Below are 25519 nucleotides of genomic sequence, written 5' to 3'. Positions count from 1 at the left end.
GGTAAGTTTTCCCCTCAGGCAAAATGCCACACTTCCACTCTGATTGGTTTTGAACAAAAGAGGGTGTGCCGTCTGCTCTGACATATCTCTATCTCATTGGCCTGTGTGAGGTTTCAGGTGGGGTTACATTTTAAATGTGGTCTCCCATGGACAAACTGGAGGGAGGGCTGTAAAGTGGAGGGAAGTTTGTCCTGCAGTTAAGCACAGACTGACCCTTTGCAACTGTCCTGCAAAAACACAGAGGCGTAGTCATACATGAAAGGCCCTGCCCTCACCATGAGGAATCCAATTACAAATCCCACTTAAACCACAACCTACCAAAAGCAGGAAATGTTTCAGCTGCACCACAGACAGGCCACAAGCAATCACCTCAAAAACTACCAGCCAAGTTACAATCATATCAAATCCTCAGGTGTTTTGCTTCAGATATTGGCAATTGTTTGCAAATTAAAAAAATGAGAGGCATGTTGGCTGTTTTCAAGTTCCCACAACTGGCCACATGAGGGCGCCCATGCAGCAGTGCAGATAAAGGATAGAAGAGGATTACAGGAGGCCATGTTGAACTTCCAAGGGGATGTGGTACATACAGCTTGAGAACACCCAGGCCACTGATGTGATGACATAATTTATAAATGACCTCAGTGAGCTCCAAAGCATCACCATAATCTCCTCATATTAAAACCTGACGGGAGAAAGTATTTAGGCACAGTGACATAGAGGCTGCAAAGATATGACTGGTGACAACTGCAGCTGAGTGCTCTGCATAATCCTTGCATATAATAATAATAATAATAATAATAGGCTAATTATTATTGTTATTATTCAGTGCTTTTAGACGTGTTTTCCACACGCTGTTTGTAGTTTGTGAGTAACTTCACTGCCTGGGATGAGTGACCTGATAATGGGTTAGGGGGTTACAAGCTGCTCAGAAAATACGAGCGTATAAGGACACGTTTCCAGAATAAATGGTCTGATGGTGAAAGCGCCGTGCACCTGTCACCTCACTGAAAACCACACATATCGCTGGGCCGGGAAATGAAGGCTTTACAGGCACATAATAACTGCCTGAGTTCACAAACAACATCAGTCACACGGGCTACGTGGTGTGTGTTTGTGCAGCGTGTATTCATCCACGGTCGTGAGCGCATTGGGCACGCGCAGCTTGTCGTTGCTGCCGTCGGTGTCCTACCAGCATCTGTTCCTCCTTTGGTATTAAAAATAGACGGGTGCTGATAACAGACCTGTGTTTCGGCTACATCACTTCCCGTCGGGAATCATTTGTGCGCTACTTTCATTTTATTCACCGAACCGTGACCGCGAGAGCGCAAATGCGCATCGCTCTGCGCATCTTTGAATCTTCAGAACCACACTGTGGACAATCTCCCTGACATCCAAAGACCTCTCCTCCGCAATCCGACGAGGCTTCTTCACTGCCTATGGCCGCACATCGGCATCCCTAAGCCGCTGGCCTCGTCCCGGACCTTTCACCCATCGCTGTCCTCGCAAGGTCTTTGCTTCAGAGAGACATTTCTAATTTTTTTTTAATATTCCTCGGCTGACTATTTTTTTAAAGAACCCGGTGCTATGCAGGGCCCATCTCTCTAGATCTTGTGATCAATATCCTGCACGATCTCTCCTCCCACATTCGTCCGACCGAGACCCTGCTAGTGATATCGAGCCCCAGCGATGCATCCTAACACAGTGATGCTGGCGGTGGTCCTTTTGGGGAACTTGATGCTGCCTTTCACCACGGCTCAGAACGGTAAGAAAGCAGATGTGACCATGGCATAATTGTAAACATCGCGTGAAAGGAAAGTGACTTGACTTGTGAGCGGACGCCCGAGAGAGATGTTTCTAAAGAGGATCTTGAGACTGAATGTCAGAGAGCCACTAATACAGTTTCACGCACCTTGACAACGAGTCCAGAGTTAGACTGTTGATTTAAAAACTGACAGCACGGTGTGACAGAGAGAACTGGCCGCCTTTTCACATTTGTGCAAGGTTAATATTTATTCAGGGTGTAGGTGTGTCTGGAAGAGGAACTAACCTAACTGTTACTTCTCAGGCAGTGTGTTGCCACATTTGTTAAGTAAGCTATTGCTGGAGCCTAAACTGGGAAGTTTTGCACCTATATGTTCACACTGAGGCAGTAGCCTGGGGTAGGCTGTAGATTATTTGGTCCAATGGGCATGGGTGGTCAAGCTAGACTAACTATCTGCTCCTGATACTGATCAAGTAACATGCTATGAACACCAAACAGACTGGAGACTGGCCTGCTTTTGTGTTGTAAATACTAAAAATACTGTCTGTATTGTAGCTGCTGGGCTAAAAGCAGCACACTTCTAGCATCAGTGGGCCTTTCATGCCCCACTGGTTCAGTCTGTGTTATTATAATACTACATAAAAACACAGGCAACCACCTTATCCCCTTCTCTAATGATCATTTCTGACCAGCAGATGTTTCTTGCCCCAAAAACAGTCAGGTGAAATAAGAGTTTTAGTTGACAGACTCAGAGATGTAAAGGACATTCATGTGCTAATTTCAAAGGTTCACTGTCTATTAATCATAATACATATGGCTTGATTTTGTTTAAGTAAATGTCAGCAACATGCTGCTGGGTGTTCCAGGCTGACCCCATGATACAGCATGTCCTGACATCAGATTCTGTTGAATCACATCAGCCGGCGGGCCACACAAATCAGCAGCCATTCATGAAATAAAAGTAAATCTTTGTGTTTTAAACACATTAGAGGCAAGCCTGTCTGATATGATTTTGAGAAAAGTTGCACCTTGATTTGCATCTGGAATCAAAGTATTTCAGGTTTTTGCTAATATGATTAAAGGCAGCTACATCCACAAAGTCAAGGCCCACGTGCTGACAACCCAGAGTCACTGGCATGGTCTAATCCCTTTTCACAGAAAAATCAGAGAATTACTCTGCATACTCATAACCTTAATGCCTAATGTCCACCTCGTCACTGCTGTGGGGGGATAATCAAACACCCACAATGCAAGACCTAATAAGGCATTTGGACAATAGGTTGAGAAGGCTGTGAACAATCCTGCTCCTGTACTGTTCCTTTTGCAAAATATTATCTCAGTTTAAGTGTGGCAGTTTGTTCTGCTTTCACACAGTAACAGTATGCAAGAAGCAATCTACGTCTTCAGCTTGTGACGAGACAAAACAAACCAAAATACCAGAAATTATATAGCAAAATATTATTGCTTGTATTCTTTTCTTTCTTTGTTGTCAATTTGACTAGAATGGCCATCGTGTATGTGCTCACACTGCAAGGTATTCTTTCATCTTGCTATCTGGAAAATCAAATATTCAATAAACCTTCTATTGTTTGATACAGCTCAAGCAAAGGCATTCCAAACACTTCCTGTGGTCTTTACCCAGTGTTAGTGCCCACTCACTGAGACCCAGTTCACACCACAGAAGCATGCAGACACACACACATACACGCACACACATACTGTGAGAGGCAGACTGGTGCCACCCAGTCACAAAAATCTGGTTCATTCCAAGTAACCCTACATTCGTTGCAGGTTTGATAAGCTATATGTAGTATATCACCGTACAATAGTATTCAGATTTTTGCTCACATTGCATGCAAAAGGTTTTCCATTTCTCTCCCACAGTTCAGATTAAGGGTAATCGGTGCATGGCTTCTTATGCAATCCTAGATTTTCCTGACATTGCAGAGTTCAGACAGTGACGTGGGGACAATAATAATTATAAGTGCAGGAGATGTAATCACTGTATCTGGGAAGCTGAGGGAATTGATGCCATTATTTCCTCATGCTCAGTAAAAAGTAGGCCTACTATAGGTGGCCAGTTTCTGCGACAGATATTTGGAGGACTGTAAATAGCATCCGTCCATTCTGCCTCGTTTCTATTTTTATCACCGAGACACACAGCAGCGAGAACTGTGGCTTTAAGGTCCTTTTGTGAAAGTGAATCCATTAACTCTTAATGGACGGCCTTCTTGTGCACAGCTGCACAGTCCTCAAAAGATACACTAGGTGGCTGTGAACTATTTAAGATGAGACATGATGTGATCTTTATGTTAAGACTATAAAAGCTGTTGAGAAGGTGGCTGTATCTGACTTGAAGAAGCGCCTCTGTGTCTTACATAATTCCCCCTCACAAACCTATTCTTGTGTTGCATGTTGCAGGCTAGGATAACCTTTGAAATAATAAGCCAATACTATAATAGAAATAAACATTATGTGAAAAAGCTACACTGCATGATAATTAATATGTACCTGAAATAAAATGTGCAAATTTTTGTTAATTTCTCTAGCCCTTTTTGTCACCTATACATTATCAACAGAGGCATTTTTAGGTAATTTTAGGTAAGCATCTTGCTGCAGTCAATACACCCTTATAATGCAGAAGCTCTGCTGTTATCACGTTCCATGCAGGCTTTTGACAAAGGTTCATTTGTGAGTCTGGAAAATATGCTGTAGGACTCAAGCCAAATTCTTACACTGAGTCATGCTTGCCCACTGTGAAATGTGATATGGCCTGCACTGATTATGAGCAGCATCACACTGTATAAAACACACTGCAGGGAGTCTTACTGTATACTGATGCTCAGCTGTAAGGTGAGCAGTGTTATCTCTTAATAGTGATTTTTCATGGGGAGGATTTTTTGCTGAGCATGCATATTGCTTTTTCCGGATTCACATTCATACATTTACACGCACTCACAGCTGGAGGTCCCTCATTTCAGCCACAGCCCTGCACTATACTGGCTGTTCTTCTGCAAGAACAACTCAGGTTAAGTGTGCTGCTGCACCAGGATTCAGGCTCCAAGACAGAATCCTTTAAGAGGTTACTTCCATTTATATGCTGCTGATTTTTCCCATGGGCATGAGTATTTCAACTAGTGACATGGCAGACAGAGGAAGGCCTCTCTCTTTTCTTTTTAACCTAAATCCCCATGGCAGCAGATATACAGCTCACTGAATTTGACAAATGCTGTGATTATGTCTACAAATACTGTATGTAGAGGCAGAGATATATATTTGACATATATTTGGCATTACGTATATGAATTTACTGGATGAAGCTTTATGAAATTAAGCGTCTCAGAGTCATCTTTTATGCAGCACTGAGTTGTGGGTGTTTTGACTTTTGTATGCTTTTAGTAGAACCACACTATGCCTGTTCAACTGTTGGATGAATAAATATCTCAGAGAAAACTACTTTAAACCCAAGTTGCAGTCCCGGCAGTTGCTCCTTCATTACATAGACAGAGAAACATTATACAAAATAATATTGCATATTATTACATAGAGAAGCATTATATCAGGACAATTGTGTGTGAAAGTGTGTTGAATCTCAGGTCAGTGGAACAGAGGGCATTTAACACAAACTGATTCAAAGGTAAAATATTCTGGTTTAAATTTTATTGTCTAACACAAGATGGTAAAAAATTGTGTTAGTTGGCCAGCTAACAAATTCCATCAAATGAAATGTGATTGATGGGCAGTGTTTAACAGAGCAGGGCCACACAGGAGCTGTTTGTCAAATGATTTGTTTTGTAATGGATGGCATGGAATTACAATTATTCCTCCAATAAAATACTCTAATCCAGCTACCTGTGCAAACTATTTGCATAATCAACAAACTTCCTAACTGAACAAAGACCCACACGGTGATGTCAGCGATGAGGCTGATGATGTTGGTGTTTGTAGCACAAAAGCAGATTCATTATTTCATGACTATTACAAACACATGTGGAAAAAAAAACACCAAGGTCATTGGGGACTTTAGCCACACCTCTGCACCTCTCAGGTTTTATGCCAAATCATTTGAATTCCCTTGTTTTGACCTCTGCAACAGAAACAGGAAGTGTTTGGTGGTTGTGATTAAAGCATGGGATTATAGCATTTCTACCCTGCACAGGGGTTATTGGGATTTAAATCTCATTAAACTGTTGCCTCTCTTCTGTGATCTGGATGACAGACTTAAGTATTACCAGTAAAATGGAAATGGTGCGCTTCATTTTTCAGAAAACTCATTTTTGCAAACAGCAATATGTAGTCACATGGCTGTCAGCAATGTCAGCGGGAATGTCAGAGAGAAATGTCTGTATGTTTTGGCTTTTTGTACACATTAACAGTAATTTAGCATTAAAATATTAAGCCTAATATTGGCAAATCAGACTATTAGGATCTCAGTTGCTATTAATCTATTAATATTTGTTTCTCTATAATATGCAAATACTGTTATAACCAGTATAACTGACAGGCAATCGACTTCCTCTGCATTTCATAAACAGTGCTAATTTGTTATTGCTGTGTTAAACATACTTGAGAATTGTCTTCATTCAGCACTAGATGTTTCATGGGTAGGAAATTAATCTGATAATAATTAATAACAAAATAACATTTAATACTAATCAGTAAAATGAGACAGAGTTTGGAAGATACGGCTGTAGCAGTGAATAACACTCTGCACGTTCAAACTAAGGAAGACTATCAGGCTTTTAAAATAAGCCAACTTTGCTTCACCAGACTCAGTGGAAGAATTGAACTGTGCAGGACCTCACTGTTACACTACCATCTATTAGTTGTCTGGAAGACTCATTCATTCAGGTCAAGTCCTCATGGTATAGTTTTCTAAAGGCCTCTCACCACTCCACTCCCCTGAGTGGTTTCATAAGTTCTATATCAAATTATTTTCAAATAATACTTTTGTATTGCAAACCTAATTGTTAAGACATTTGTTCCAAAACATAACCAAACCACCCCATAGATAGGGAATAATTGAAAATACCAGTTGTTACCTTTATTATAAATGTGGACTTGCCCCACCCATAGTGCACTCATATACGAGCCATGTGGCTGCTTGTAGATTATGCTTGACTGCTGTCTCCCTGACTTAGCCTGTTTGTTTTGTGGCACCAATGCAGTCACACCTTAAAGATTGTTTGGGTATTTGTGAACTTTACATGTTCCTAGGATAGGTAAATACAAATAATAAATATAAGCGAAATGCACAGCAAATGACTAACAAAGGCACAAATGTATGTCAAAGCATCATACAGGAGCAACAAAGATGCACCTAAACTCATGCACACTCACTCATACACACTGTGCTTTGCATATAACAAGTTCATTGGCCCTTGGGGGTTTCCTACCCTCTGCTCTCTCTGTCTGTGCTGTGGGACTGCGGATGGGGATCCAGGTTGTAAGCAGGCAGCTGACTCACTCTCAGGCTGCATGGTGGTGGTGTGTGGCTCGTTGTCAGTCCTCAGGGGAGCTCTCCTCTCTACCTACAAAAGGGGACTATGTAGGCTGTAATGGCTGTGACTTCAGTACAGCTTTAAACAGAAGCTGTCACAGAAAAATACAGCTTGTGCTGTGATACTATTGTGCATGCAAATGGAGCTAAAGAGCTAAAACAGGTTGTTAGCCACTACACTGTGATGGATCTCATTATTCTGCAAGAATAATGTTTGACTTCCTTTGTAAGATTACATACAGCCCATCATAGCAACTACCTACCAGTGTATTAGCCCTGATTTACAGCAAAGAGCTCATATGTTTAAGCTCCTTTACTGTTTTCTGAGGATATTGCATTTAGTGAGCCGACACCAAGAGTTTACTTTGACACTGATCTTTATGCATGTGTGCTTGGTTGAAGAAATAGTGTGGTTTCTTTGAAGTCGGGTTGTATGAATTACCTATTCATAGTCAGTGTTATTAATTCATAGTCAGTCATAATAAACTGCTGTGGATTGGGTCAGCAGTAAAATGTATTTTAATGGCCAAAAAAAAGGCCCACCGACTATTATCTATAGCAGAATTGAGCTGAGCCACCAGACTTGCTCTCCATTAGGAATTACATAGAACAGTGGAAACTAAGACACATAATGTTGCAGCTTGAAAGTACAACCAAGAATGAGAAAGCAGCTTGTGTATTTATGTACCATGAAGGGATTCTAGCATGTAAGTGATACATATAAGATTGATCTTTGGACTCGGAGTATAGAGAGGACAGAAGCCTGATCTACATTTCTGCAGCAATCAAGGACTGAAACCTAAGAACTTTTACTCACTAGTTATAGAGCACCATCATCACCGGCAGCCACGATATTCACAACACAGACACATCCTTGATAGTTTCTTGTTCTCTTGGCTATTTTTATGCTATTCTTCTTCTTTCTCCTGAGTTGCAAGTCAGTACAAGTCTCTTGCAGCTGGCCTCAGTGTCAGTACTGTGCATTCTGAGGAATTATACCAGCCTCTAAAAGAAGCATATATCAGCTGTAATATTGTAACAAATTCACAATATTTTTAGACTATTAGTCAGAAATATGCATTGAAATTCTTTCCTCAAGCTCAGTGGGCCTTCTCATCAATATACAACATTCTACTCTGCAGTGAATGTTTATTCATCTTTGCAGAAACACCTTCTGTGCTTAGAACTAATCAATTAAACCTTAAGTCAACACATCTGCTGTTCCCTTGACCATGTCTCTCTCAAAGGTAGACTAAGCTCATTACAGTTTTATCACAAAGTTGCTGAGATCTGTTCCACATCCACAGCACCATTTTCTGTCACTTTTTGTCTCCCTATACGACTTTGAAATGAATGAGCACCGGCTGGCTGCTTTGTGTTTTGTTTTCACTGCCAGTGTAAGCTCCTTGTTTAAACAACTCAAAAATTGGTCTGCTCATTGGGCTGGTGTTGTCTGTGCTTTGTTCTGTGTGCGTTTCTCCACAGAGTCTCCCCGAGCCTGAATTTAAATTAAGTCATCTGTTCCTTTTTCTGATTTAATTTTCTGTCACCTTGGAGGACTTTCATTACCTTTTTTTAAGTAGCTGCAAGACTGTGATTATGAGCTCTTATGCATGGATAACATAGTTATCCGTGCCACGCACCATGCCATTTTCCTATGTAAATGTAATCATAGTACAAGAGTAGTCATACTGTCATATCAGAATATTGCTTTAACCATGTAGGCAGATAGGCTTAGATTCACCCTCTGGGATTCTGTGGTGGAGCTTGATGGGCCCAGATGTTCCCAGAGAAAAGAAACAAATGCTAATTACTGTGCATATCTCTAGGCATCGCACACAGAAATGCTAGTTGTAAGTACCTAATATCCTCAGACACATCTCCTACAGATTTTCCTTCTTTTTTTCCTTTTTAAATTGTCTTTACAATTTTGGCAAACTGTCTTGAGAAGCAGACTAAAGAATGCATGTACTGTTTAAAAAAGGAGAAATATGACTTTAAAATATATTTAACCATGGATAAACATTCCTTAACTAATGATGAAGGAAGTATTAAGTAATCACATGTAAAATGTTCATTGTGAGATCAGATCAGATATTATATTAAATAATTTAAATGAAATTTAAGTAGCTTCATTGTAGGGGTGAGCTAAAGCGCTTCACTCCTTCCTCAGGCCAACTAATCCGTGCTTATGATACATTAGTTTCAGCAGGGCAGACAGATCTAGGAGGGCCTGTAAGCTGTTGAATTTAGACGCAACACGCAGTCACACACTCAGGAGACCACAGCCTCTTTGTTCCCTTTTCCTGTACAACAATCCAGGACAGAGCATTTTACTGATTTGCTTAAGCACATGTGGTTTACAGCTGACAGGCTGCAGAGCCAGGAGAGAGCAGTGTCTGTGGTCCAGGTGATTTGTCATTAGATGAGGTTCATTAAGGCTGGCAGTGTATTGTTGGGCTAACCACTGATGTGGAACAGGGTCATGAATCAGGCACAGACGCAGCAAGGTTCAGTCACACAGTGGAGGTAATAATGCCTATGGATCACATGAATGGATTATTGATTTATTATGAAATTGATCCTATTTCAGGTCAGGAAATTAATGCAGTAAGATACTCCACACAAGGAGGAACACAAGGGGGTTTAAATGCTACCAGTCTCCTGCAATAGTGACATAATGGGTGTTTAATTCCAAAATTATTTTAATAAAAATTCATTCATACGTTGGCTATGAAAAAGCTGGTTGAACTTGATTATCCGGTACCACTGTGACCATATGTAAATATTCAAAACCTGCTCTTAAATTCTAAAGCTTATCCAAAATGTAAGCTGGTTGACCTAATTTCTGGCCTTACCAGCAATGGCTGATATGGATAAAAAGAGATTATGGTACATGCATACATTTCTTTATTTTGTGTATGTCTGTATGATTCATGAATCGAAATCACTAGTATAATTGAAAAAAACATATTTAACAGAATCTTTCTACAGATTATAGTAAAACAGTGGGTGGGGGCAAGAAGGCCCAGGACATAAATCTGTGTCTGCAGGGGTTTCCGTCAGCATATCCTTTTCCTCCCACAGTACAATGACATGCGTGTTTTGTGAACCGGTAACTCTAAATTGCCCGTAGGTGTGAAAGCAAGTGTGAATGTGTTTGTCCGTCTGAAAGTGTTAGCCGTGTGACAGACTGGCAACATGTCCAGACTGTAGCTCCCCTCTCTGACCCAACGTGTGCTGGGATTGACTCCAGCAATCCTGTGATCCTCAACCGGATAAGTAAGTAAAGAAACGTGTATGATTAGAAATAATTCTCATCATCTATCTTTTAATTTTAACTTTCAATTCTTAAGTGACATTCAGCCCTCTGACAGGGTGACAAATCAGTTATGCAGTGTTTTGATATGTCAGTGACAAAGAACAGCGGTTTCATTTTTCCTGCCAGTGCAGTAAAAAGCAGTGTCGTCACAGACCTTTGTGACAGCAGGTGTAGAAAAGGGTTGGGCCATCGTTCACTTGCTTGATTAAACAAACTGTTAGAAAACCAGTTATGACTAACTAAACAATGAGAATGCTCTATTTCATGATTGAATGTATTTACTTGTGTACATGTTCTGCTTTTGATCTACTGTATCTAATGTTTTCTTTGTTTGCTCAAGCACAAGAGGTACAAAAATGTTGGCGCTCCTGTTTGTCATGAGAAAAAAGGGAGAAAAAAGAAAAGGAAAAGTACTAGCACAACTTGTTTGGATGTATCTGGGACTTGTTGACTTTGACTTTGTCTGACAGTTGGCCTTAAGTGGGCCAAGGGACCTTGATGTTGAACGGACTGGATCTGGGCGATCATTAACCTTTTCTTTTTCCACCTATCAATGATTTTCAGGCTTGCTTCTCTTTGATTTGCCTCTAATCATCCTTTCTGTTGTATGTACTCTGATTCTATTTTATTTTCCTTTCTCTATCCCTTGGCCTTTCCATGCCTTCCTACTACTCTAACCCTCTTCTACCCTTTCCTTCCCTGCCACCCCGGTACACTTTTCCTCTCCAGCTGGGTTTGTGAAGTCGCCACTGTCTGAGACTAAGCTTACGGGGGACACCTTTGAGCTGTACTGCGAGGTGGTCGGTAACCCCGTTCCAGAGATCCAGTGGTGGTATGCTGAGGTCAACCGAGCCGACTCTTTCAAGCAGCTGTGGGACGGAGCCCGCAAGCGTCGGGTATCCATCAACACGGCTTACGGCACCAATGGAGTCAGTGTGCTCGGCATCACACGCCTCACACTGGAGGACTCTGGGACCTATGAGTGCCGGGCGAGCAACGACCCCCGGCGCAATGACCTCCGACAAAATCCTGCCATCACCTGGATCCGTGCCCAGGCTACCATTTCGGTGCTACAGAGTGAGTGGTCTATGTCCTGTAGAACCTAGATGGTGAACGACCTACAAAACCCCTCTCCCAACCGCTCCACCTTTTTTTAAAAACCTCTCAAGAGCAATGCAAAAAAACAAAACAAACACTAGTCATGTTTTATTTTTATTTAAATTTATTTGATTCAGTTATTGCAGTTCTCTATATCCCTTATGCCAGTGATTGCCTTTTTTGTTTTGATTAATATTAAATTTAGTTTGGTATTTGTTTTCCTCCACTGAAATTTCCTGTCCCCCCCCAAATCCCTTGAGCATCTTGTAAATGACCACAAACCCAGGAACTTTACCCAGTCTCTATCTACATTTTTCTCTTTCCTCCCACACCAAACTTTTGTTCTGTCTCATGTGTCCTTTAAAAATATCCTGATCATTATCTTTTCTCTGTATCGCCATTTCCTATTCTTAGATATTTTTGTGGTACTCCTTCCTTTAACATTACGTTGTGTCTCTTGCATTGCGTGAATTGTTTTATTTACTTCAAAGCCCTGCCTGCTAAATGCAGTGGAAACCTGGTGGTGCTTTGAAGTAACAGTGCTTTTGATTTGGCTTTCTCACTCTGGGCACAGTGTAAATGGAACTGTAAGAAGACACAAGGAGGAATCCGTTAAGGTGTAAAACAGTGATTCCCTCTGTCAACTACTTTCTGATAAAAGCAAACATTTTCCTGCTTTCAGATTTACGTGTGGTAATCCAATAAAGGATGAGACCACGTGGGGGCCTTGAGTGTCTCATTTCTTGCTCAGATGAGACAGAGATGTCTGTGAACCTGCCTGTGCATTGTGTTTACCTTGTGCCTTCTCAGCCATTAAGTGTGTGATTCTAAATCAGTAATGACATTATATCCTTTAACCCTCTGCTCTTAGCATATAAACAGTCAAACAAAGTGAATTTGAACCAGATTATTGTAATCTGTGCTTCCATTGCGCTTCTGCTGGCTCTTCTGATTGGACAAATTCTAAATTAAATATAGAAATGTATACCTCTGTAAGCAGGCAGCAGCTGTCATTACGTTCCAAGCAAAAATACATTAAATTCCTATTGAAAATATTCTGTCATTACTGAAGAGTAAATGTTCTTTGCATATACATGTAATAAACACATTATTACATGTATATTATGGGCTATATATAATAGCCCTTTAATATGAATGTATAGTTTGTAGCTTGGGGAACATGCTGAAGTCTTGTGTTGGCCTTCTGGCTTTGCTCAGTTTAGTTTGTGAATGTGAATCACTCTATACCCTTTTCTTAGATACTACTCTGAATTGGCATTAGGATCTTTCAGCAAAAGCAATTTTACTGATGAAAAGAAATGTGTATTATATATGCCAACTGAAAGTGATACTTTACCCAAAACTATGAAATTCTCCAAATATTAAAGGAGTAGTCAGATATTTTGGGAAACATTGCTTCTGCCTACAAATGGGTAGTTTAGCTTAGCTGGGAACAGCTTCATTTGACGATGCATAAAATGAATATATCTGAATTTCACCAGTAAAGTGTGCTTGCTAAACCCATACAAAAAAAGAAAATAATAAATAAAAATAGGCATCAGTATGGGTTAATAGGTCATTTTCTTTCATGCTTTAAAAACAAACAAACAAAGGCATCTGATACCATTTTTGGTTTTACTATTGATTCTTAAGAAGAATGTACATAAGCATATTTCCCAAAATATTACTCTATTACTTCAGTTGCAGCTGTGATCAGCTTTAATTCACTTCTGCCAATGTTTTTTTTACTGGAAAAATTGGATTTCTCTATCCACTCCTGCATCATTGCTGACTGTTAAACCAAAATGTAGCCAAACACATCCACACAAATAACAGCAGATTATGGTGCAGGAGGGGTTTGAGGGAGTAATACCTTTCAGTATTAGAATTCATTGTGACCCACATGAATACAGGCGGAACACAGCTGGTTTCTCTGTGAAAAAGTACACGTCTTTTTTACACTCCCTTTGAGGGGTGAGTGTTTCATAATCAAATGTAGATTTTGAGTGGAGTATCACTTGAACTAATTGCACACAATAGATGTCAATGGATTTTTAGAGTTCAGTCAAACCGTAGACTTAAAAGCAGACAAGTAAAGCAATGTTTAAAATGCATGTCATAACGCTTTGTGAAGTTATGTTTGATGTATTGCAGACACAAATGTGTGCAAATTAGAAAATGTATTTATATCTGCACATATCTTTGTTAAGAATGAGTGGTTCAAATCATTTAGCTCAACCATGTGCACAGAAGTCCCACTGTTCTCTTTGTAGAAGGACGGTACCTGGCACCTTTCTGTCATGCAGCACTTACTGTGCAACAAAATTCTGATTTGTGGCCTGCCATGCCTTTTACAAAGACATACTATTAGCCTACATATAGACCTTACCCAGTTGTTAGTATGTTGGCTGTTTAACTTAATTTATACATTTTGGGAAAATGTAAATACAGCTAAACTTGACATCCTAACAAAACTGTCAAGTTGTAATCAGCTAATTAGACACAGCAACAATCTCAAGGCAGTATCAGAGTATTAGGGTACCAGCAGGAGGAACATGGGAATCAGGTTTCATGTCAATCTTGATTCATTTAGAGCAACATTCTGTATTTGGTTACATTGTGATATAGTGATACATTATTCAGCAGTTACCACACTTTAAGTTGGGAGAAGGTGTCCTACAAACAACCTTTTGGTTAAATTGCCTGTGGACCACTGTGCCGTGTTTGCTAAATGTTAATTTATGTACCTCATGTTGTGTGTGTATACGCATGTCTCTAAGATACTATTAATAGTACATTGTGGCGCTGCTTGGTGGGGGAGAGAGCGAGGGAGCGCTGTAAGGGGGGGAGGGGGGAGATATCCCCTTAGCTAGCGACTATACGGAATTACAGAAAGGAGTGTTGTGAATGCTAATAGAAGTCAATTGCATGTCTCAGTAGCTGCTCTGGCCCCTCTCTCCCCTTTTGCCTTGCTATAGTGGCCTATAACAGCAGCAGCCAGTAGTAGGATTATGATGCTCCTCCTCTCTGCTCCTCCCCTCGGGGGCTCCATCGTTGCCATGGTTGGCCCGCCCTGGAGGAGGAGGAGGGGCAGCGCGGAGGAGGCTTCCTGCTCACAACTCAAGGCAGAGAAAAGGGCACCTCGCTCTCAGATGACACCTCCTGCTTCCCTGAACGTCCTTGAAAAAGGGACCCTGGTACTGCTTAGTAACCGGTGTGGTTAGCACTTTTGAGGTTTAGGTGCTTAATCAGCAATAAAAAACGTCAAATATCTGGGTAGTTATATATCAGTGGTTAGCCTAGGGGCCTCATTCATAATAATGTATGTAAATCTGGCAAGTGTGAGCTTCATAATCCACCCACTACATTCCCACAATTAACTAGAAATGGTTGATGCAAACATGGTGATGTATTTAAAACTATAGTTCATGTCTTACGTCACCTCTATAGTCTCTCACTTAAATGCAACTTAAAGGTTGGGCATCGTCCAGTTTTCTGATCATGTTAGAAACATTAGAATTACTGTGGACAGGTGACATGAGCATCGGTGTGTATGACAGCAGCGCATCACACAAATGAAGCATTGACTTCATTCAAAAATATTACATAATTACTCCGGTACAAAGCATTCTAGGGGTTTCATGTATTTATTATGCCTTGTAGTTGTTTGTTGTGTGAACTACACTTCATAGACACCCTCCTACGCAGATCATATAAAAACAGCATACAGCCTACAGCTACTACAGCATGGAAGGAAGCAATAAAACAGCTTTGAGCTCTAGTTCTGGGATAAGGTTTGATTGTCTCTGTCTTCCAGAACCAAAGATCAATGCCTCTGATCAGATCATCCTGTCAGTGGACTCACCTAAACCAGTTACACTGGTGTGTAACCTCACCACTGCCCACACACCCCACAAGGAAAGCTTCTGGATGAAGAATGGACAGGAGATCAGCAACACAAGGACAGAGCATGCGAACACAGCATACAGGTGACACACAGCTATGCCTTCACATTGTAAACAATAAGTGCTCTCAGAAATGGAAATGGATTCAATGAGTGTGCAAACGGAATAGTGCTTACATACTGTATCTGAAGAATTCTGTGCATTTAGTATCTCAGGCTTGTTCTTCTGCTGGGCTAGCTAATTGCAGGTAGCTGCTTCTCGGTCAAGAGAACACTAGCTACAGTATAGCTGGCATTTCATCTTTCTTTCAGCATGCCTATTTTTATTCAGTTACCACAAGCCTCAGCAACAATTTACCAAAGCTAGCGTGTACATACAATCATCTTCACAAAGTCAATTAATAGATGCAGCTGTTAATCAGTATAATAGTGGAATAATGGAACACATTAAGTCATAGTACTGTATGTTTTGAAAAATCTGTGACATCCTTTAAATATTTAACAACATATCCTCTAACTAAACCTTCAACCACACCTGTGCATCTGTTTTGAAAAAAAGTAAAATATACAGCCTAGTACCAACTAACAGTTAGTCCCTGCTATCATACAGTATAACCATTGGAGCACAAAGCTACTGTCGCCCCCATAGACATACCACAGACTCTCTCTAGCCACAAGATAAGACCAATTGGTCACTTCCTTGTCACATTACATCAGTGATACTCTGTAGATAACAGCTAAAATGCCTGTGGTGCCCTTCCCCGCAGAATCCCGAGCTGCTGTTCCGTAACATAACAGCATAATGCCAACATTTTGTCTCTCACGGCCTTGTAAGTCCTCCAGGCTTTCACTGCTGTAGTTCAGCTGACTACTAGCATTAGAACTGAAATTAGTGACTACTCACAGTGTAAGTGACTGGAAATTAAAGTTATGGAGCCATTTGTTGCTTTATATTCCTGCAGGATCAATAAACCACGGGCAGACGATTCTGGAGAATACATGTGTGTTTACACATTTGAGACAGCACCAAATGCCAACGCCACAATTGAAGTGAAAGGTAAGAATTATATAAGAGACATTTAACAAAATGACACTAACAAATGTCAGTTGATTCCCTCTCTAGTGTATTTATATTCTGAAAACACATGCCAAGGATGTCTTTTTTTTCTTCTTTTTTGAGAGATGCCCTAGAAAAGTTAACCACTTAATGCTGCGTGAAGAGAGACCTTGTTGAAAAAGATGTTTGCATTCATCCAGTGCAATGCTGATGACAGGGAGCACTCCTGAGGCTGTTGTCACTCTTGGCTTTCACTGAGTCTAGCAAAATGGACAGGCATTGCACACACTCTCCAAAATGTGCAAAACAGCGAGATAGAGCAGCCATACTATAAAAAAAATAAAATACTAATAGCTTACATGTTATAAATGGCTTTTTTATTTCTTAGATTTAATAGTGTTTTAAGGAGCTATGTTAGTCTGCTAGGGCAGACAATGTCACAGCAGGAAAGCTAACTGAAGAACTACTGTGTTGGTCTCATTCAAGCTGACAGTGAAGCCATCAACTTGAATAAGGAATCTTCTCTGAGAAAGGGCAAGTGGAAACCCTCTTGAAGAGAAGCTTGCCTGTGTGTAGTGCTTAAGCCAATTTGCTGTGGCATGGCTGTGGCGCATACTGAGCATGCCCTGGCTCTTTCTCTGTGGCTGTCTTAAAGCACCGCCTGATTGCGTAACATGGGTGATGACCGTGTGTGTTCTGTTTTCATTGGATTGTGAGATGACAGGACTTGTCGCCATTCAAACTGAAGTGTCCTAGCTATCACTGGGCTGCAGGCCTGTGACTGCTGAGGCTTGCTATCTGCCCCTGGAAAAAAGGCAGTAAGTGAACTGATGATGCATCATTTGTCCTTTAAGTCTAAAATGTTTAAAATAACCTTGTTTGGATGCTTAGAGTGTGTACGATTGCTGGATCTAAACAAAGCATTTTATTCAGTTCTTAAATGCTTTTGTGATTTTCTAGAGGTGTTTGAGATCTTTTGTGACCCAGGTAGCAAGCCCACTGTTAAGCAAGCCAGCTTTGCACTGCGCTTCTGGCAGCAGTTCACTGAGATCCCTCGCCTACAGTGTCCTTGGCACACTCATCCTTGCAGGACTCAGCTCAGAGGCAACAGATGGAGGGTTCTGTGATGTTGCAGGATTAAGGCTCTGAATCCGGTCCCAGCCATCTCTAAAGCAGGAGAGGAGTTTATTGTCTGTGATACTAAGCTTTCTACAGATACATATTTGGTATCTAATTTTTTCCAGATTTTAATAAATGCTTAGCACACAGTTTTTCATGAAAATGTTATGTGCATCCTGATGACTTCATATTCACTTTCTTAACAAGTTACAATATTTCAATTGTTAAAATCCAAAAAAGTGCTTGAATTACATGAACACTGATAAAATGTGAAAAGCCACTAAAGAAAGATTTAACTCTTTACCATCCTGTATAATGTTAAAGTCCCTTTTTTGTTCTTTTTTACAGCTATGACCTTGTTCATTCTCTCACATCCCTCTTGCATTCATATGTCACTTCACTGCCGTCTGGCACAGAGAGATTAATAATCACAGTCAGGAGTGTGAAATGGAGGTTTCTGCCTGTGTTAGCGCCACTTAGAGGGCTGTCTCTGTGCTGTCAGTCACTGGCATAATACAGTCGGGATAAGGCACAAATGAGCTTGGCCACTCCCCTGCTCAGAGAGCACGTGTGCACCATAATTAGAGTGGGATGATGTCACCGGAGAGCTCAGACCCCTCCTGTTCTATTATCCATGCACAGCTGAAAAATGCTCACTCCAGGCCTCTCCCTTATCCTGCTTAATTGCATGGAAGGAATTATTGTAATTTTTAAGGATTAGTGGAAAAACAGGAACAGTTATCTTCTTGATGCCATGCACAGTTAAAGAGAGACTTTGTATCTCACCTATGAGATTCTCTTCTGTTGATAGATCAGTACGATGAGGCATGTGCTGCAGTGCTTGATAACTTATGCCTTCATTTCTTCAATTCGCTTTCTCTGTGTGTCATTTGCATTATCAGTGTGTTCATTAACCAGAGCTAATTTTCACCATTATTCTTTGGCTCCAAATCTCTTCTGTGGAATTCACTATAGAATTATTTTCAATAGGAACATCTGGAGGCTCTCATATCACACTGCCGATACTCCTCTTCTGTGACCTCATTATGAATTGTATTGAAATCCTTTTTATCTCTTCTACAGTGATATTCCCTATTGCAAGCGTTGGGGTGTGGGTGTGTTGTACATTCTCACAGAATGACTGCACAGACAAAATAGTCATTTTTAATGAAAGTCTCATATCTCTGTGCGATAAGCTGGGATAAGTTATTTCATCAATATATTTACCTTAAATGAATATCTGCCAAGTACTGCTCACATCTACAACTAATCTGGTAGTTTATAAGCATGTACAGTCACCTCATGAATATTTTCGTCACCAGTATAGTGGAACTAGATGGCACTCAGTGTGTTGCGCTCAAAAATACAATAGAAAAAATTCTATAGCAATTTTGATGAACGTTACGCCTGTCATTAATGTTCACACTCAGTCATGCTGTATATGCACACTGCCTTCTGTGCAGTCACAACACAATCAATGATTATGGGGGTGAATTGTCCCTCTAAGGTTTTGACATATTATTTATGTCAAATGCTCATGGGGGCTGTAGCTCCTAAAATTTCAAAATAAACTGAACCACATCTGTGAATCAATCCTACTGTATGTGCCTTTACCAAGGCATCTGATGAACACATCATTACCATAGCCAATCATGCTTTCCTCACCCATTCCATGTGGTAGTAGTTTAAATGTTCCTTCGACTGTTCTTCTGCCAACCCGACTAATGATCTCAGCTAATGAGTGTTTTCTTTTTATCATTATTTCACCTCTCCAGCAACACCTGCTATCACTGGCCACAAGAGGAGTGAAAACAAAAACGAGGGGGAAAATGCAATGCTATACTGCAAGTCTGTTGGTTACCCACATCCCACCTGGACATGGCGTAAAGTGGATGGAACATCCTACACGGTATATATGTTCACTGTATATATATATATATATATATATATATATATATATATATATATATATATATGTGTGTGTGTGTGTGTGTGTGTGTGTGTGTATATACATATATTCATATATACATATATATACACACACACACACACATACAGTATTATAATAAACACTAGAGACAATTCAAGAAACAGCGAATAGACTGAAAGCAGGGTACACTGTATCCAAGTTTAACAAACGGTCATTATGTTCCAGGAAATCGACAACTCCACTGGACGTGTCTTCATCACTAACAGAGACAACTACACAGAGCTCAACATAGTAAACCTGGATATAAACACAGATCCTGGAGTATACGAATGCAATGCTACTAATGCGATTGGGAACACTGCTCAGACCACTATACTACGAGTGCGCAGCAATCTTGCACCGCTTTGGCCTTTTCTGGGTGTGCTGGCAGAAATCATAATCCTAGTAGTCATCATCGTCGTGTACGAGAAGCGCAAAAGGCCAGATGACATTCTTGATGGTAAGAAATTTTTTTCTTCTCTCTTTTTTTGGTTACTTATAGTAGGAAGTCGTTAAGTAAATGACAGACTGTAAAGTGGCTTTTCTGTTGTCTTCTATTCTGTTTTTATTGTCTGTTAAAAGTACAGTAGACCGATTCAGAAGCCTGTTTTTTGTGCCTGGTGTTTGATCTTCTTGTGAAAAGTATTTTAAAAGATCAGTAAAGGATTTCTTTTATGTCAGACAACACATTTCAGAAGGTAAGGGGATTACCATCCAATGACTTCATTTTCCAAAATGCCATTAAGCTACAGGATCACTTGCAGATGAACCATGCGCTTGCATCCGTTGTCAAGAGAAATCTGTAGTGGCCAACTGACTATCCAAGGATTTGCCTCCTTGTGCTTGACTGATGTGACAAAAGGATATTGTCACATGAAAGCTACATTCAGAATTAGACACATGCAAATATGACCTTTATAAATGCACATTAGATAAACATCAGAGGCACACAGCTCAGCCTTCAACGAGTTGGCTATTTGTGTACTGTAGAGGGAACATTTGATTGTGATACCAATACATGTAGCTTTAAAACACTAGTCTCTCTATATAACTTTATTGGTCACTATTCTTTCCCCTTCTTCCTTCTTTTCAAATGGCAACATAATCTAAATGGGTGGTAAGTGAGAGATCCTGCATGGTGTCAGAGATTTTGTTCCCCTTTTTTTAATTACAAGGACTACAGTCCATTCAAGCATTATTTATAAGATACTAACACTGTGAGTTAGGTTTATTTTAGAGATTATGAAATGAGTGGATTTCCTCTTCCATTAGACTGACCCCCAGATTGATTGATAAGTATAGAACCAGTTTACAACAAATCCTTTAAAGAACAGCATGGGAACAGAGTTTTTTCAACTCTACAATACACATTGTATCTAGATACCAGATAGAATTTAGTTACATATGATAGGCATATTATTTATTTAACCAAACATTTAAAATAGAGGCCTCACAAGTATAAACAACCAGATCAAACACATTGTTTGGATGTACTTGTGACATTTACACGTATTAAGCACTTTCTATATCTTTCAGTTGTGTGAGTAAGAATGACCCATCCATCACACTCATACAACAACGTGCAGTAATACAGGAGGTCATAGTGCTGCCTGCTCTGGCCCAATCATTAAAGCAAACGCTATTAAGCAAAATCATTATTTGGGATACACCAATATTCATTTTGGTGACTCCCTCAGTAGCACTTGAAAACCTTTTGTCTCAACAAACTGCATTTATAAGCCAAACAAACCTGTATGGGCTTGCAATATTAACACTCCAACCACATGTAATACTCGCCTATACCAACAAGTGCACTGCACTGCAATCATACTGGCTCCATTTCATTACAGTCCTTTAATATTAGATACAAGTATTGATTTCCGTACATTTATTGTAGTTTTGTCAAATCCAATGCTCTGTACAGAAGAGACGTTGCCTCTGCTTTAGCAGGCAGACAGAAATGCATGATTAGAATGTGACAAGATGTCTCAAAGGCCTAAAGGCAAATCCAGTCACCAAAGGTTTCGTCTGACCTCTACTCATGCAGCTTTGTCTTCTTTTCATTTTCAAATGCAACATGAACACAAAGCCACAACAGTCACCCTGCTAATGTGGATCTCTCCAGCTGGCCGACAGTTAGTTAGTACACAACACTCTAATACAGACCAAACACAGACAGCTTCTGGGTACATTCTGTCTTTCATATACTTAGTCAAAATAAGATTAGCAAGTAAAATGTGCAGGGAATATTAGGTAAATAAACCCATTTAAGGCTTTGTGTCTTAAGCTGTTCTACAGATGTGATCCTGTACATATACTAGAATATATCGGTTTCATTTTTTTATTTAAAATTACATCAAATAAGTGTTTTGGACTAATTTTTAATAACTTGGTAATTATGGAAGAGAAAATAAATGAGAAGCAAATAAATATTTTACTATAATATTTGCATGAAATACATTCACATACTCAAAAACAAAGTGTGCCGCTCTTGGTAAGCTCCTTGCATGGCCTCTCATTTGGTTTCATCTACCGGAAAAATGAAGCGATTAAGGTAGATTATATCTGCCATGTTTATGCCATTCAAATCAGGAATGAGGACTCCCAGCTCATGATGCACAGCCCCTCTAAAATCTCCTTTTAGCATCCCGTATTCCCGGAGGTTTTGGCCCCTGTCTGTGCGCATTATGAATTCTGGTCTCTTGATGGCTTAGCTGTGTTTGAACACTTTTATACTCCACAGCCAAAGGCTCTGATGCAGAGGCTGACATTTCTATCCTGCCTATCAAAACCAGTTGCTAAATTTATAGATTTTGCTGTGTGATGATTTGCTAAACAACAGCTCACTTTATGTAATAAGACAACTGTTCAGCTATGAAGCTTCCACCCACATACTGCATGTTGCAAAGTTAAAATGTGAAAATACAGGCTTAATGCAGTACAATAATTCTTATGAATGTTTAACTCTCTAAATCTCACACAGTAAAAATTTGCTATTTGTGGCTGTACTTGCGAAGCCAGAACAGTAAACATAGCTGTTGTGGTGTATATGAGGTGTGAGAACAGTGCTATATGCTGACAGATGTTCCTCCTCTATGTGATCAGAGAACCATGTATTTATCCAACACTGTTCTGCCATAATCTGCTCCATTTTAATGCCATGGAATGCTGCTTAACTCAGACTTATAACTGCATGGAAAATATCTCACTGTGACTGGTTACTTACCTGTTGACACATTTCATTTGTATGCAAAACACCCACCACCTTGTCAATCCCAAGGCTGTGAAGTCTGAAACTAACTTATCACCCTGTGCAACAGTACTCACTATTCACTGGCTCCTCTTCCTGCAGTATTTCTAACTGTAACATTGTGATGTGTAATATTTATTGCGCTACCCTACAGCAAGAAATAATACAATTGTTTTTTCCAATTTTTATGAACTTTTGTGTACCATTGTAAGGTATAGATATCACCTCTATGTGCTAAAAGAGCTTTAAAAGACAGCCGTGTTTTTCTGCCAAGTCAGTTGTGCTGTCAGACTTATGTACCGGCTTTTTTACTATGAAATCACTGAGTGTAATTAAAAGATGGCTTTAAGTGAGCCATCTGTAACCCTCCTACACATATGCTCAGCCTGATATGAACAGGATCCCTATGAGATTCAGAAGCCATGTAATGTTAAGTTTACAATGTTTGGTGTGAAAGCTGTTCTTTAAGGGTCCACAACACAGTTTCCTTGGAAACTTCACCCCTTCTGCTCAAAATATGTCACTACTGTCCATTTTCCAAAAGCAAACAGTTGCTTTTAATAAATAAATAAATAAATAAATAAAGGTTTCATATCTAAATATCTTGCCATGGCTTGGTGATACCCTTCTGATTCTATTTATGAGACACAAATGTATACATGCATGCATGCATTTATGAGCTGACTGCCATATTTATGTATTTAGTGCAGCTCTTCATTCACTTGCATTGTAGTAAAAATATAAAAGTTCCTTGTTGAGAGCATATTCTAATCTGTACAAACACCATGTTTAGTCAGTTAAGTAGATTTTAACACCACAGTATAATTTTACTAAACCAATAGTCGCCTGGGGTAAAATAAACGCTGTGAAAACAGCACAGCAATGTTCATAATATTTGCAAGACTTTTTTTCTGTTATCTTTATCTAACATGGCCTCTGTTCTATTTTTGTCCTGTTCTCTCCCTGTGTCAAAGATGATGAACCAGCTGGACCCATGTAAGCATATCAATATTTATAATGCGGCACATGTACTACGCACTATGATTCAAATGTCTGTAACTGTGAGGTCACTAAATCATAACTTTTTCTTTCCTAGGAAAACAAATTCAACAAACAACCACAAGGACAAAAACATTCGCCAGAGGAATACAAAATAAGCAATTTACTCAAGTAAGACACTGTTGTAGGGGATGTGGGCTAAATATAGAACTCACTGTGAGGATTATCCATAGTCACGCCTTCTCTTGATTTTCTCTTCACAGATGAGATGGCTAAACTACATTTTTTGACTACATGAAGGCATCAGAGGTGGATAGATCTCCGGGCAGTTTTTAAAAAAAGCATATCTTGTCTCATTTTATGAGAAACAAAATCAGCATAACACTGGCAACATAAAGAACATAATGGCTGTCTTAAGCATGCCTTATTCAGTCTTACGTGGAGATTTCAGGATGAGAAATAATGACTAAAACCACCACAAAGGTGTACACATTTTTAATGTGCTGTTGATGTCTCCTTTATTCATTTTATCATGTCCTCAAATGAGGTGATCCCTTTTGTATTACATATCATGTACAATGCATGCAAGATAATTACGCAATAGGATACTCAGAATAGACATTTTCTGTTGTTATCCCTCCTGTGGCTTTTATTTTCTTTTTTTTTGCATCCAAATGACCTGAGTTTTTTATGGAGTCTAAATAAAATATATATATATATATATATATATATATATATATATATATATAGTTTTATTATTGGATTACTGAATTATTATTCTTGGACATTTGTACAGCATATCATGGTCATTTAACTATTTGATTTTGTGACAGAACGTCTACTTTTAAACAGAAGTTTTATTGTGAAGCAAGGGCTTCAGTGACTGGCAGTATTTAAATTTAATTGAGAGTGCTTACAGAAAATGACTACTGTGTGTTTATCTTAAAAATGATACGTGTATTATTTTTATTTTCTTTCTAGAGTAACTTAGGTGTCTTGTATATGTTGAAGTATGCGTGTTCAAATGATAGGAAATCTGTAAAAAAATATTTTTTTTATATTTCCCAATTTCATTAATTGATTTTTATTTTTTATTTTCCTCTCTTAAACTGTATAGCATGGCTATAATCCTATGCAATATGTATTCTTAAATAGATATATGGAGGGCAGTTTGTTTTACTCAGTGAAGCTTTAATATTGTGGGATCACTTGGAAGTTGGCATAGCAAAATTCACTGCTGTAGCTGCATGACTCCTCTTTTAATACAATGTATCCATGTGTGTTGCGGTGGGAATGGACCTGCATTAAGGTGGGAACAGAGGGACCAGAGCATATAGCCACGATTAAACATATGAGTGAGACCAATATTTTTTTTCTGAATAAAAAAATCGAAAAATGAGTTCACATCTTTTTTTTTTCTATTTTATATACCATAACAACCAATACTTAACAACAGCCAGCTAGTACAGCAAGAAACACTCCACCAACAGGGACTTCCTACATAAACTGTGTAAGAGAACAAAAGCATTCACTGCACTC

At 39.5% G+C, this 25519-nt stretch overlaps 1 protein-coding gene across 3 annotated transcripts; it reads left to right on the top strand.

Annotated features, from left to right (window-relative positions):
* The first annotated feature begins 1166 nt into the window (after positions 1–1166).
* nptnb (neuroplastin b) lies at positions 1167–25379 on the top strand. 3 transcript variants are annotated; one of them, XM_028402564.1, is made up of 9 exons: positions 1167–1762; positions 11314–11661; positions 15500–15671; positions 16549–16643; positions 19538–19671; positions 19918–20191; positions 23956–23977; positions 24078–24151; positions 24244–25379. In XM_028402564.1, exons 1-8 carry the CDS (start codon positions 1687–1689, stop codon positions 24136–24138), a joined length of 1182 nt encoding a protein of 393 aa, XP_028258365.1. In that variant the 5' UTR covers positions 1167–1686; the 3' UTR covers positions 24139–24151; positions 24244–25379. The 3 variants fall into 3 exon arrangements, with proteins under 3 accessions (XP_028258365.1, XP_028258364.1, XP_028258363.1); XM_028402563.1 differs by lacking the exon at positions 11314–11661 and having other exon boundaries at positions 1173–1762; positions 23968–23977; XM_028402562.1 differs by lacking the exon at positions 11314–11661 and having other exon boundaries at positions 1178–1762.
* The last annotated feature ends 140 nt before the right edge of the window (positions 25380–25519 follow it).

The sequence above is a fragment of the Parambassis ranga genome, chromosome 3 (genome assembly GCF_900634625.1).
Source record: "Parambassis ranga chromosome 3, fParRan2.1, whole genome shotgun sequence".
NCBI classification, from domain to species: domain Eukaryota; kingdom Metazoa; phylum Chordata; class Actinopteri; family Ambassidae; genus Parambassis; species Parambassis ranga.
This window is presented reverse-complemented; position numbering and strand designations above follow the sequence as displayed.